This window comes from Bos mutus, chromosome 9 (genome assembly GCF_027580195.1).
Source record: "Bos mutus isolate GX-2022 chromosome 9, NWIPB_WYAK_1.1, whole genome shotgun sequence".
NCBI lineage: Eukaryota > Metazoa > Chordata > Mammalia > Artiodactyla > Bovidae > Bos > Bos mutus.
In genome coordinates this window covers 102,492,430-102,505,333 of record NC_091625.1, presented here as the reverse complement: position 1 = coordinate 102,505,333, position 12,904 = coordinate 102,492,430, and the positions used below count along the sequence as shown (strand labels likewise).

The following is a 12,904-nucleotide window of genomic DNA, read 5'->3' as shown; positions in this document are numbered from 1 at the left end:
GTTTAACCCAAATTCATTTTTTCTTGCTACTGATGGGTTTAGCCATAGTCATATGATCCAATTATGGCCAATAATCCATGAATTTAATCCGCCAGGGGACTTTTAGGAAAGCAGACTCAGCTCCTGAGAGAGACAGGCTGTGTGTCCTCTGAGAACATGGTGTCTGAGTGAGATGCCCGGATCCCTGAAGCCGTCTTGTGACCACGAGGGGCGTCTGTCCAAGGGCAGTCACAACACAATGAGGACGTGAGAGGAAAGTTTCGGAGACTCCGTGTCCTTGGTGGTGTCAACCAGTCACAGGACCCACTGAAAGGGGACTCGTCCGTCTCCGCACTTGTCTTCAGGTCACACGGTCCCTCGATGTTTACACCCATTTGCAAGATTTATCGCTGCTGGAAATGAAGAGCTTCCTAATTGATACAGCCCCTCTTGCGGTCAAAACTGAACAGATCCTGGCTCTGAGACTTGCAATGTGGGGGCCGCATTCACCCTTCCAGACTGCCACCTTAGCCCAGAGACAGCATCAGCTTGCTCCTCAATTCCTCAGGACCTGACTACAACGTCAACATTTTGGGGAGCCCCCAGCCACTCCATGGAAGTCACACCCCAACATTCTCTGTCTCCATTTCCTCTGTTTTCTTCCAGCACAGCTGTCGTGGGCCAGCACATTGCTCACATTCAGCTCATCTGCTCACGTGTTCTGCTTACCGTCCCTTTCCCTCCATCAGAACGGAGGCTCCGTGAAGCCCAGATTTTGGTCTCTTTTGTTCCCTGTATGTCCCCTAGGGTGGCATCTGCAATGTCGAGGGATTCAAGTGTTTGGTGAATAGAAGGTGAATGGATACAGGGCAGGGGCGTCTCTCGGAGCTTTCAGGGGTGATACAGGGCGGGGGTGTCTCTCAGAGCTTTCAGGGTCGCACCCTTTCCGTGCTGAACTCTGTCACAAGTACAATCCGCACTGCCTGGCTTTGGGCGCCCGGGGGTGGCCCCGTCCATGCCTGGGTGCTGATCGCTGGGGCCTGGTCTGGCCAGGTAGAGTGAGGGGAGACACACGGAGGAACCACAGGGAAGAAAAGCCACACCATGTTGTCAGGGCCATGTGATGCTGCTGGAAGCCAGGACAGAGGCGAGGCGCAGAGCAAGCTGGTGAATTGGAGATCGAGAGAGGAGGAGACGAAAAGAGGTGGACAGGGCCTGTGGACTGCTGCGGCCGCCACGGGAGGAGCCCCGTGGGACGTGCAGATGCTGACACCCCCAGCAGGGCACGGAGCCCGCACGGGACCCCACTCTGCTCGGTCACGTCACCGCCTTGGTCCTGACAGTGTCAGGGTCGCGACAGCCAGCATCAGGCAGAATAGATGAATGAAGCACAAACGGGAGAAAACCCACACCTCTAATCTGAAGCATCTCCTCCCCAGGGTCTAATCTAAGTCTGCTTCTTGAAATTCAAAGAAGAGGGAGTCCCTTGCTCCTGCAGGCAAAAATAGGGGAAACGAGACCGTGGTGCTGGGCTCTGATAACATCTGGGCAGAATGAAAGCAGGCTGGATGCCGGGGTCGGGGGAGTTCTCTTGTGTTTCCCGTCCAATTGTAAGGTAAGTGTTCGCGGGTTCTTTGGGACAACGTGCTGAAGCTGACCTCACCCTCTGGGCCCATCTGTACAGGCCTGGCCTTGACAGGGTCAGGACTCCATTGGCCAGCGCTAAGGGAACTTCCAGTGGCTCATGCAGCCCAGCATGGGGAACAAACCCCTGAACTTAATGCACCATCCACAAGCCAGAGTGTGAAGGGCGTCCAGAGGTCACTCTCCAAGAAAGGTTTCTCAGAAAAGAGCTCTCCCTGCAATACACATGTGCTCAGGAACCAAAGAAGCGATTTCACACACAAAACTGTGGGACGATGTGCGTCCTCTTCGGGTTTGAAACCATTTCCTACAACTGCCGCGGAGGGAACCCTGGCCCCTGTCCTGGACACCCCCATCCCCACGGCGGGGCCCCCACGGAGCCTGGTCTCTCTGATGAACCAGACAGGCTCCAGGCGTGCCTGGACCTTTCCATCAGGAGACAGCAGCTGCTCACCATCCCTCCAGCTCCCGGAGTCTGTGCGGTGTTTCCCCATCCACACACGTGGCAGTCACACTTGAGAAACTGGGGAAGTGTCTTAGGAGACATAGGAGTGCTCACACCTCAGGGCTGCAGAGGCAACCAGGCTCATTTCCCTGTATGTAGAAGCTATTTTTATGGGCTTCCCTGGCAGCTCAGATGGTAAAAAATCTGCCTGCAATGCAGGAGACCCAGGTTCAATCCTTGCGTCAGAAAGATCCCCTGGAGAGGGGAATGGCAACCCAAACCAGTGTTCTTGCCTGGGAAATCCCATGGACAGACAAGCCTGGTGGGCTACAGTCCACGGGGCCGCAAAGAGTCAGACACAGCTGAGTAACTAATACGTAGAAACTATTTCTGTATCAATGTGTGAGAAGTCAAAGGTCGAGGCATGTAACCAATAGCTGCAGAAACACCCTCACTGACATTCACACCATTCCCGTGATCAGGGAGCAGGGCTTCTGGTGCTGTCACGAAATGACTTGCTTTGCTCAAACTCACACAAAACATGAGTGAATAGGTTGGGTTTTGTTTCGAACCCTTGACCTCAGCACTCTCTTTTTTAGCAGTGACTTCAGGACACAGATACCCCTGGACTACAGACAGCCATCTGGGCAGCCAGCCCCTTCACCAAAAAGAGGCTGAGGCGACGAGGACACACTCTCAGCACCTGCCCAGCCAGCCGGACGTCAGAGCCATCCTCCGTGACCGCAGCCTGCGTGAACAGGATGGGAGCATGCCCTGCCTAAAGCGTCAAGCTCCGGTCCTGTCAGGGGACACTCTTCCCGGGCCTCGCGTCCACGGGCATTAACGCTGAGCAGCAGGTGAGCTCAGGCCTCGGGGCCTCGAGTCCATGGCAGGCGGGAAGCCTGCGTTCCAGAGCTTACCTGGTGGACGTGCCAGGGATGGGGCGGCCGGTGTCCACCATGGGCGTTAACGCTGAGCAGCAGGTGAGCTCAGGCCTCGGGGCCTCGAGCCCACGGCGGGCAGGAAGCCTTACCTGGTGGACGTGCCGGGGATGGGGCGGCCGGTGTCCACCAGGACACACCAGCAGTAGCCCGTGGACGGATGGCACTGCACCGGCTTGTAGAGGCCGCCATGGGCGCACTCGGGGATGACCACATTGTCGTTCTTGGGCTGCCTGGCCTCCTCCAGGGCCGACTGCTGTTCCTGGTCGCACGAGGACACTGCAGTGAGGAGGAGACGGGAGTGAGCGCCTGGGAAACAGGGTGGGGCCGGCCAGTAGGGTCCCCGCGCTGCTGTGGCGGCAGGGTGGACAGCTTCCACAGGGGATCTGATGTCCTTGGGCTTCCAAGGCCATGGGTAGGACCCGGACCCCAGCGACAGCCATGGCCCTCTGCTCTGGGTCCCCAGATGGAGGGAGGGGCTGGCAGACACCCAGTCCAGGGCCACTGAGCACCCCCAGGAGGGTCCCAGGTGAACATCCCCCACCACCGTGCCCTGCCCGAGGGCTGCCTGAGGCCGAGGCTGCAGCATGTCAGCCCCAGAGGCTCCGCTGCAGTGCTTGCCAAACAGGCCGCATGCCCGGAAATCGGTCAAGAGGAGGAGGAGCCGCGCCAGTCGGGCCAGCGTTGTGGGCGGTGCAAGGTGAGTGCTGAAGCTCGCCTGCAGGAAAGCCGCTGAACAGTGAACTGAACAGCTAAACTCAGAATTCTAAGCACAGCGTTTCAATGCGTAGGGGCTTCTGTCTTCCTACGTTAATAGATCCCGTTTCTTTTTTGCATTTAGATGTGAGGTAACTTAGATCTAGGGAGTCCCTGGGTCGGGAAGATCCCCGGGAGAAGGAAATGGCAACCCACTCCAGTGTTCTTGCCTGGAGAATCCCAGGGATGGCAGAGCCTGGTGGGCTGCCGTCTATGGGGTCGCACAGAGTCGGACACGACTGAAGCAATTTAGCAGCAGGAGCAGCAGCCAGCCCTTAAAAAGGTCTGGCATGTCACAGGCAGACCATAAATCTATCGTGAGATAACTCATAGTGACGGCATTATTAGTGAGAAACCAGCTAGATTTTTCTTACTCTAGTGAGTCCGTTTGCACCACGAGGACAGTCACGCACGTGTGCTGCTGTGACTAGTCTGCCTGCAGACTGCATCGGCAGACGCTGCTGCGTGTGGACCACGGCACCCCTGCTCACGTCCACAGGTGAAGGTCACCTGTGGGTCCCCCCCTTGCTCCCACTCAGAGGCACGCATGGAGCTCCCTGCCAGGCTGACCTCAGCCTCCTGGCGATGGACAAGGAAGGCGGGGGCCGTATGGCCATGAGTCCAGGTTGATGTTCTGTAGGATGAGCGCGGAGCCGGAGGGGGTGGGGTGGGTCTACATCTCACAGGTGTTCTGTAGCATTTAATGAGCAAGAGGGAGGGGGGAAGACAGGGCCCTTGGATGAGGGCTTGCATTTCTGTTCCTAATAGCAAGCACCCTGGTCCCCGAGACAGAGAAGACTCTGGGTCCTCAGCGTCCGTGGAGGAGGCCCAGGCGCTGCCCTGGCCACGGCCACGGTCCTTAGGGCAGCGTGTGGTCTGTGAGCATCTGGGCTGCAGGGGCTACGGGACCCTGAGTGGTCGGCCGCCCCCTGCTCCCCAAGGTGTCCATGCAGCTCTATTACATTCCCCGTGACTTTGACTCTCCGGAGGTGGATATTTTTGAGGGGAGGGTCTGTAAGTTAAGAATCGTAACTAGCAGAGCTGTGGCTGTGAAGCAGGTCAACATCAGGACGGGGCACTGGTTTCCCTCGAGCGCCCCACTGTGTGGTTCAGCACACTCGGCACACACTGGCTGACGAGCGTCTCTCTAGGCGCAGCTCCAGTGCTGACCCATGCGCGCAGCAGATGCTACTTCAATTCCAGCTCATCGCTAATACGTACAAATAATGAACGCCGCTGCGTTTCTTACAACAGCACCACTCACTTTCTTCAAAACGCCATCCTGATTGTTTCCTATAACCCCTGGACTTTTCTGTAGATTCTAGATTTCACCCGGCAAACAGTTGCGGTGGTGCTCAGTCGCCCAGCCGTATCCAACTCTTTGGGACGCTGTGGACTGCAGTACACCAGGCCTCCCTACCCCTCACCAGCTTGAAGTTTGCCCAAGTTCAAGTTCATTGCAAACAGATACATAAATCAAACCCACCCCTGTGTTACCCGGTTATCTTAACAAGGCGTTGGCTCCAACTGTAACTGGGAAACTGGCGTGGAGTCACAATGACGTGACTCGTGTTGCTTTCTAAAGTGACAGATGCACTACTTTAAATCAGATTGAGGCAGGAACCAAGAAGGATGCAGGCTGAGCCACGTGTTTCCAGAGGCAACTGGGTCCTGCTCTTAGCCGTCCTTGGAGCGGCTGGCCCGTTCCTAACTGGAGCCCCACACTCAGGAGACTCAGCTGACGCAAGGGCTTCTGTTCCAGAAAGCTCTCCTGGAAAACACATTGCTTACTTTAATGTTCACTTGGCCCTTTTTCAGAAGTTTTGTTAGTGAACAGAATTTATGGTGTGATTGTCTGGGCACAAAATGCGTTTCATGCTCCATCCAAGGACATGCTGTATCTATAGAATGGGTTCTGGAAAATTCTTGAAATGGCCCTTTTGAGGATTTTACATCATATTTGAAGGCTCATCGTAAGCAAAGTAGGATTGATTAAATTGACCACCTCTTAAAATTTGCTGAGACTGTTGTAAAATATGGAAGATATTATTGCCAAGTCAGAAGAGATTTGTGTTTGTTTATATAAACATCCTGGCTGAAGTTAGAACTGTTAACTTGTACAATTTTATTTGGTAAACCTGGCTCTGTGTGGGGAATTCAGTTTCTCCTATGGGAGAATGCAATTACATTTTATGGCCATATGGAAGGAAGTAGATCTTCTTTAGTCTAATTCACGATGGCCCTAGGGAACTGAAGCTAAAGGGTGTCCCATCTCGCTGTTTAAAAATCACCCTCCTCACTGGGACAGCTGAGCTCTGCCCCTTCTGGTTCCACGGGGCCACACAGGATGGCAAAGGAAGATGCTCCTGGTGGGGGGGTGGTTCTCTCAGCACAGATGCCCTGCTCTGCGCAGGACGTCAACTGCACTGATGGAAGGAGAAGGAGAGCTGACAGAGGGATATAAACCAGCTGTGCATCCCGGCACTGGGGACTTTCAGTCCTGAGACCCGGGGATCAGGATTCTAGGGCACAAGTCCCAGCCACGTTTCAGAAAATCATCAGTGAGGGCCCATAACACAGGAGGAAAGGAGGACTCACCACACAGGAGGAAAGGAGGACTCACAGGGCAGGAGGAAAGGAGGACTCACAGGAGGAAAGGAGGACTCACAGGGCAGGAGGAAAGGAGGACTCACAGGAGGAAAGGAGGACTCACAGGGCAGGAGGAAAGGAGGACTCACAGGGCAGGAGGAAAGGAGGACTCACAGGGCAGGAGGAAAGGAGGACTCACAGGGCAGGAGGAAAGGAGGACTCACAGGAGGAAAGGGCACAGAATGGGGGAATTTTTAGAGAAACTGGAAATGAGAGAACTGATTAATGATGGAGGAAATAGGAAAGAAGGAAGGAGAGATGGTCAAAAGGAACTGGCGGCATAAAGGGGGGGACGGGCTGCAGACCACGTGACCAGTGTGTGCGGAGGCAGAGACCCCTGCTGCTGGCCGATGGTCCAGGGCCACAGAAGGGACTAAGGTTGCAGTTTACAATAATGACCCCACTGAAAGTTCGCTTTGAATCCATCGCAAAGAATGCCCATCAATGGATGAAAATGAACTTTGAGATTCTGGAAATAATTCAGCAGGAAAACAAATAACCAGTGCTCACAAACTTCAAATTATAACATCCATTTTAACAGGTTAGATGAAAATATCTATGCTTTCTCTCCTGTTCAGACAAGATTGGGTGTGTTCAGGATGGTATGGTCATAGATGTCTTTCCTATTCAGAAGGGCTTTTGCTATACAGGTTTCTCTTGAATTAAATGTTGAGGAGTTAATGTGTGAAGGAAGAATAAAGAGATAAAAGTGAATGCAGTGTAGAAGAAATTTTAACATGAGGGAATTCAAAGAAAGGTAAGGCACTGTATCTTCTGAGCAAGACCGCTCAGAGAGAGGTCCCCTTTGAGGAGTTTGCCGTGGCAAAGGAAAAGCTGAGAGATTATTTAAACTGATGATTGGGTCAAAGAAAGATTTGTTTTCCTAAGGAAAGAAGCCTGAAACATACTTTGAGGAGAAATAAAAGAAAAAGATGTTGCAGTGAATGAGGTTCTCATTCCTGGAGAATTAGAAATTGAAGAGAAAACACCTGAGGCCTGGAGACTCCAGGAGACACCAGCGTCAAGTCTTACGGGCAAAGCTCAGGTTCTGGACTAGGGGACGGACTGGCTGCTCTCCAGCCTCGAATTACCAGCCTTATGAGTTCCAGCAACATTCTCACCTCACAGATTCCACACCCCGCACCGCGACTGTCTCGCCTGCCTCTCAGTCACCATGGCTGCTGGCGTAATGCCGGCCAAGTGGCAGGCTTCTAGGACACTGCAAGGTGTTACTAATAATGAGCAAAAGTTTAACACAGCCCCTCCAACAACAACAACAAAAAATTAGACGCAGAAGCACAAAGAGTAAAAGCTCCTGTAAAGAGCCAGAGTCATAACCCAAAGAAAACTTTATGTGTATTTAATACCATACATATTTTTAAACCACATCTTTTTCCTATAACTCTTGTTTCATTAATACAACACCCAGGCTTATGCTACATTGTCCTACATACCTGAACTATCAAGTCAAGGTGTATAACAAAGCCTCGGGGAACAGATGAGAATTAAAATGGATCAGACTTCAGCTGCAGATTCTACACATTTTGTGTCTGGTAATAGAGGGGTCGGCTCAAATTTCCAAGTTATACATGTAATTCATCATGCCCCCAGATCTCAACATTATCTACGAAAGGATAGCTTTCTATTTGGTGTATTAAATCCATTCTCACCTGAGCCTTGGCTTTGCAGACATATCTCGATGGCTGTCTTCTTGCTCCAGCTTAACTAACCTCCTGATGGTACTGTTCGCACACAAACATGTGTGAATTCTTGACTATGATTATGGTGACTGTGCTGTACTTTCTTCTGTGGCAAATTTGACTTAAACTTCTCCAGTTCCAAGCAGCTGTGTTTGTGCCTTCTCTAATGCTACGAACTTTTCGATGTTTTTGATTTTGATATCCATCTCCTGGGCTCCTCATCGTATTTTGAGCAGACTTCTGAGATGCACTTAGCACTTTGGAAATAGTCTGCCTCAGTACTTTTTCACATATATATTAGACTAGAAACACAAGTACAATTCCAATTTGCTTGTATCAGTTCTAATAACTCATATAACAACTCTGTATTTTTAGAAAGCTACTTCTATAAATTTGGTAGAATGTCCATTAAAATTAGTTTATCTTCCAAACTAGCAAATTTTAGTGACTTAGAAAGTATTTGACAGATTGTTCAAATAATCTGACAACCAAAGGGGATTAGATGACAATAAGTAGCCACCAGACATTTATGAACTTAAAGGGGGGGGGAACCTCTTAAATGAAGATCTCTTTAAACAGAGGATGCTTGATTTTAATATGATGAAGCCTGAAGCATTTTTATAGGAAGCAATAACAAACCGCACACATTTTAAAAGCATGATCTTCAGATTCGGCCGCATTTCAGAAGGACGCCCGCTGCAGGTATCGTTTTGTGCTCAGTGTCCCTGCTTATGGGCTTCCCTGGTGGCTCAGATGGTAAAGCGTCTGCCTGCAACGTGGGAGACCCGGGTTCGATCCCTGGGTTGGGAAGATCCCCTGGAGAAGGAAATGGCAACCCACTCCAGTATTCTTGCCTGGAGAATCCCACGGACGGAGGAGCCTGGTGGGCTACAGTCCATGGGGTCGCAGCATCGGACACGACTGAGCGACTTCACTCACTTCACTTCCCTTCCCTGCTTATGGGCTTCTCATTAATATTCAGTTTTATGTTTCACATTCCAACAGGTATGAAGTCCAGAGAAGCTTCAACACACTGAAATATTTGAACGTGCGTGTGTTCCAACCCCCATGACCATCACCTGGACACAGGACTCTGCCCCCGGAAGTTCCTCTGGGTCCGCTCGCCGCCTCTTGAATCTGCTTCCTTTGCTCTGCGCACTGTGCCAGGACTCCTCCCCTCTGGCCACAGTCCCTGCTACAGCTTCACTCCTGTCGAGTGTTGTGGGGAGAGTGTCGCCCAGCTGCAGGTCGACTGTTCTCGGTATTAGTTAAGGGACTGGTCCCTTTCCTCACATGATAATCTGCTCTTGGAACAGTCTGCTTCCCCAGACGTGCCTCGTTTCTAGAGAACTATAAAATCACTTCCCAGCAGCAGCAGCATGCCTCGGGACGCCATCAGAAATCACTGCAGGTGTGGATAGCATGCCCAGACGTGACGCTCGCGTCCACTCGTGTCTGACGGACACTGGCAGATGCTTTTCTCTTCTGACTCTCGTCTCCTTATTTATTCTCAGGTAGAGTCATGCAGAGGCAACTGAGCAGATTTAATTTTCAAAGTCAAAGGGTTTTTATTTAATCCTCTGGTAATCCTTCCAGAAACATGGCTGCACAGTACGAAATGGAGATGAACAGACTGAGTCCCGCCCTCCTCGCCTCCTGGCTTCAGGGAATCAATCACAGAAACGAGGAATTACCTGCCAAACACCACCACCCCAGGCTCCTGCCTCCCAAGGTGGGCAGAGATGCTGACAGCGTAGCGTGCGGGCGGGCTTACAGAGAAGGATGACGAGCCTTGCAAATTTGAAGCGATTATTTAAAATGCTGAAACAGTGCTCATAACTCGCTTAGACGTTGTGATAATATTACACCCTGAGAGCAGAAGTTTTCAGTTACAGTCACCCTATCTGGCTTTAGGCAGAGAAAACTGGGTTCTCTTTTATTACAGTGAACTTCTTCATCAGTTAAGTAGCAAAACTCTCAGAAAATGGGGATTAGAAGAAAATCTTCTCTAACTGGTAAACAGCGTATTTTTTTCTGTAGTTAACCACACGCTTAGTGATACAAGATTGAATGCTATCACTCTAAGATGGAAAAGAATCTCATCTCTGCTATTTTTCATTATATTAGAGGTCCTGGGCAATCCCCAAAAAGGTAAGGAAAGGATAGGAATAAAGATTGGAAAGAAAATGTAGAACTGTTTTTAATCACACATGACAGAAATGTGCACATATAAGGAATTGAAACACCTGTAGAAAGAAACTGCTAGAAATAATAAGTGAATACAGCAAGTGATGTACAAAATCAGCGGAATCTCCGTAGACTAGCATGGAGGACCAGAAGATGATTTTAAGCGACATTTGCAATGACGTCAAAACATAAAATAATCAAGAATAAATTTAGGAAAAGACATGGAAGAGACTGAAAACCAAAAGGCATTCCTGAGAAAAATAAAGGGAATATGCTTAAACAGAGAGAACAGTACCACATTAATTGATTAGAGAACTCACTAATGTTATCATGTTAATTCTCCCCAAATTGATCTGTGAACTCAGAATGATTTCTATCAAAATACTAGGAAGGTTTTTCGTAGAAATTTGACGTGTTCTAAAATGTGTATGAAAATTCAAAAGACTGAAATATCCAAAGCCCTCTTCCAAAATAATAAACTTGGAGGACTAATGTCACCTTACTTGAAAAGTTACTGTAAAACTGCTTATCTAGACAGAATGCTATCCAAATAAGGATAATTAAACAGATTGAGGAGAAAGAACAAACTGTTCATAAATAGATATAGAAATGTATGCTCAACCAATATTTTACGAGGCACCAAATCAATTCAAAGGGAAAATCGTTTCAAGGACGATTCTAAACAATGGGCTACCTATACGCCAATTTAAACAGAAAGCCTGACTCACATCATACACAGACCTTCATCTGAGATAGACTGTTCTCAGATGTTCAGTCACGTCCAACTCTTTGAGACCCTATGAACTATAGCCAGTCAGGCTTCTCTGTCCATGGGATTCTCCAGGCAAGAATACTGGAGCAGGTTGCCATTTCCTCCTCCAGGGGATCTTCCTGATCCAGTGACTGAGCTCATTCCTCTCACCTCTCCAGCACTGCATGTGGATTCCTTACCTCTAGCACCAACTGGGAAGCCCCTGAGATAGAGATGTAAACAAAAGAGCTAAAAATATGTCACCTTCACGGAAGATACAGTAGACCATCTTTGTGACGTTAGGTTAGAGAAGGAGTTTTAGAATAGACACAGAAAACCCTACCCACAAAAGAGAGATCTGGTAAACTGGACATTATTGATATAGTTTAAAACTTACACTCACCAAAAGATACTATTAATAAAGTGAGATGGCAGGCCCCAGACAGGAAGAAAATGTTCCTAAAACACATACATCTGACAAATATTCAGGTTATGTCAATGAACCCTACAAATCAATTAGAAAAGACAAATAATCTAATATAAATGGGGCAAAGATTTGAACAGACAATTCAAGATGAATAATAGGCATGTGAGAAAATTCCTAGGCATCCTTGGTTACCAGGAAAATGCAGTAAACTCACAGGAGGTCCCATGGTGGGCCTGGGAGAGGGGCCTTAATGACCCAGACCAGAAGCATGCAGGCTGGTGAGGACGCCCAGCCGAGGGCACCCTCCTGCATCCCTCACCCAGTGTGACATCTGCTCCAGGGCTTCAGTTCAGTTCAGTTGCTCAGTCATGTCTGACTCTTTGCGACCCCAGGAACCACAGCACCCCAGGCCTCGTTGTCCATCACCAACTCCTGGAGTCCACCCAAACCCATCCATGTCCATTGAGTCGGTGATATCATCCAACCATCTCATCCTCTGTCATTCCCTTCTCCTCCTGCCCTCAATCTTTCCCAGCATCAGGGTCTTTTCCAATGAGTCAGCTCTTTGTATCAGGTGGCCAAAGTATTAGGGCTTCAGCTTCAGCATCAGTCCTTCCAATGAACACCCAGGACTGATCTCCTTTAGGATGGACTGGTTGGATCTCCTTGCAGTCCAAGGGACTCTCAAGAGTCTTCTCCAACACCACAGTTCAAAAGCATCAATTCTTCTGTGCTCAGCTTTCTTTAGAGTCCAATTCTCATATCCATACATGACCACTGGAAAAACCATAGCCTTGACTAGACGGACCTTTGTTGGCAAAGTAACGTCTCTGCTTTTTAATATGCTGTCTAGGCTGGTCGTAACTTTCCTTCCAACAAGTAAGCGTCTTTCAATTTCATGACTGCAGTCACCATCCCTGGAGTAAACAGAACACGCGTCCCCAAGGGGACAAGTGCAGGACGCCTGGGCCAGCTTCACTCTTGTGAAATGAAGATGCCTCCTGCCATATCAATCAACAGGACTGTCATAGCCATCAGTGACTCTGGCCTCCAAAGGTGAATGAGGGCTCCCCAAACTGTGATCCAGCAGATTCTGCCACCCCACCTCCATGGTGATTGCTGAGGAGCTGGAAATACAAGAAGCTGTCATCTGCGGCTCCTTAGGGTGAACAGGAGACAGGATGGGCCCAGACAGCTGAGGTTCACATGAAAGGGGAGAATTCAGCGAGCCCAGAGGCTTGTATCTTCCCATCACAGGACGCTAAATTTCTTTACTTGATATCTGATCTATGATGTTCAAACTGCCTGCTCCCTTTGTTGCAAACTTATATACAGCCTGACTCCCCCTTCTGCTTCCTTGGAGCAGTTTTCTCAGAGATACTGAGATGTAGGCTCCTGGGCTCGGAGTTCTAAACATTCCCACCA

General features: G+C 49.7%; 1 protein-coding gene across 2 annotated transcripts in view; it reads right to left on the bottom strand.

Moving 5' to 3' along the window:
* Positions 1-12,904, bottom strand: part of SMOC2 (SPARC related modular calcium binding 2) — a 157,706-nt gene that overhangs the window by 43,112 nt on the left and 101,690 nt on the right. For both annotated transcript variants that reach the window (XM_070377061.1, XM_070377062.1), the window contains exon 8: positions 3,102-3,288. In XM_070377061.1, the coding sequence (XP_070233162.1) occupies positions 3,102-3,288 (187 nt within the window). The remainder of the gene's footprint in view (positions 1-3,101; positions 3,289-12,904) is intronic.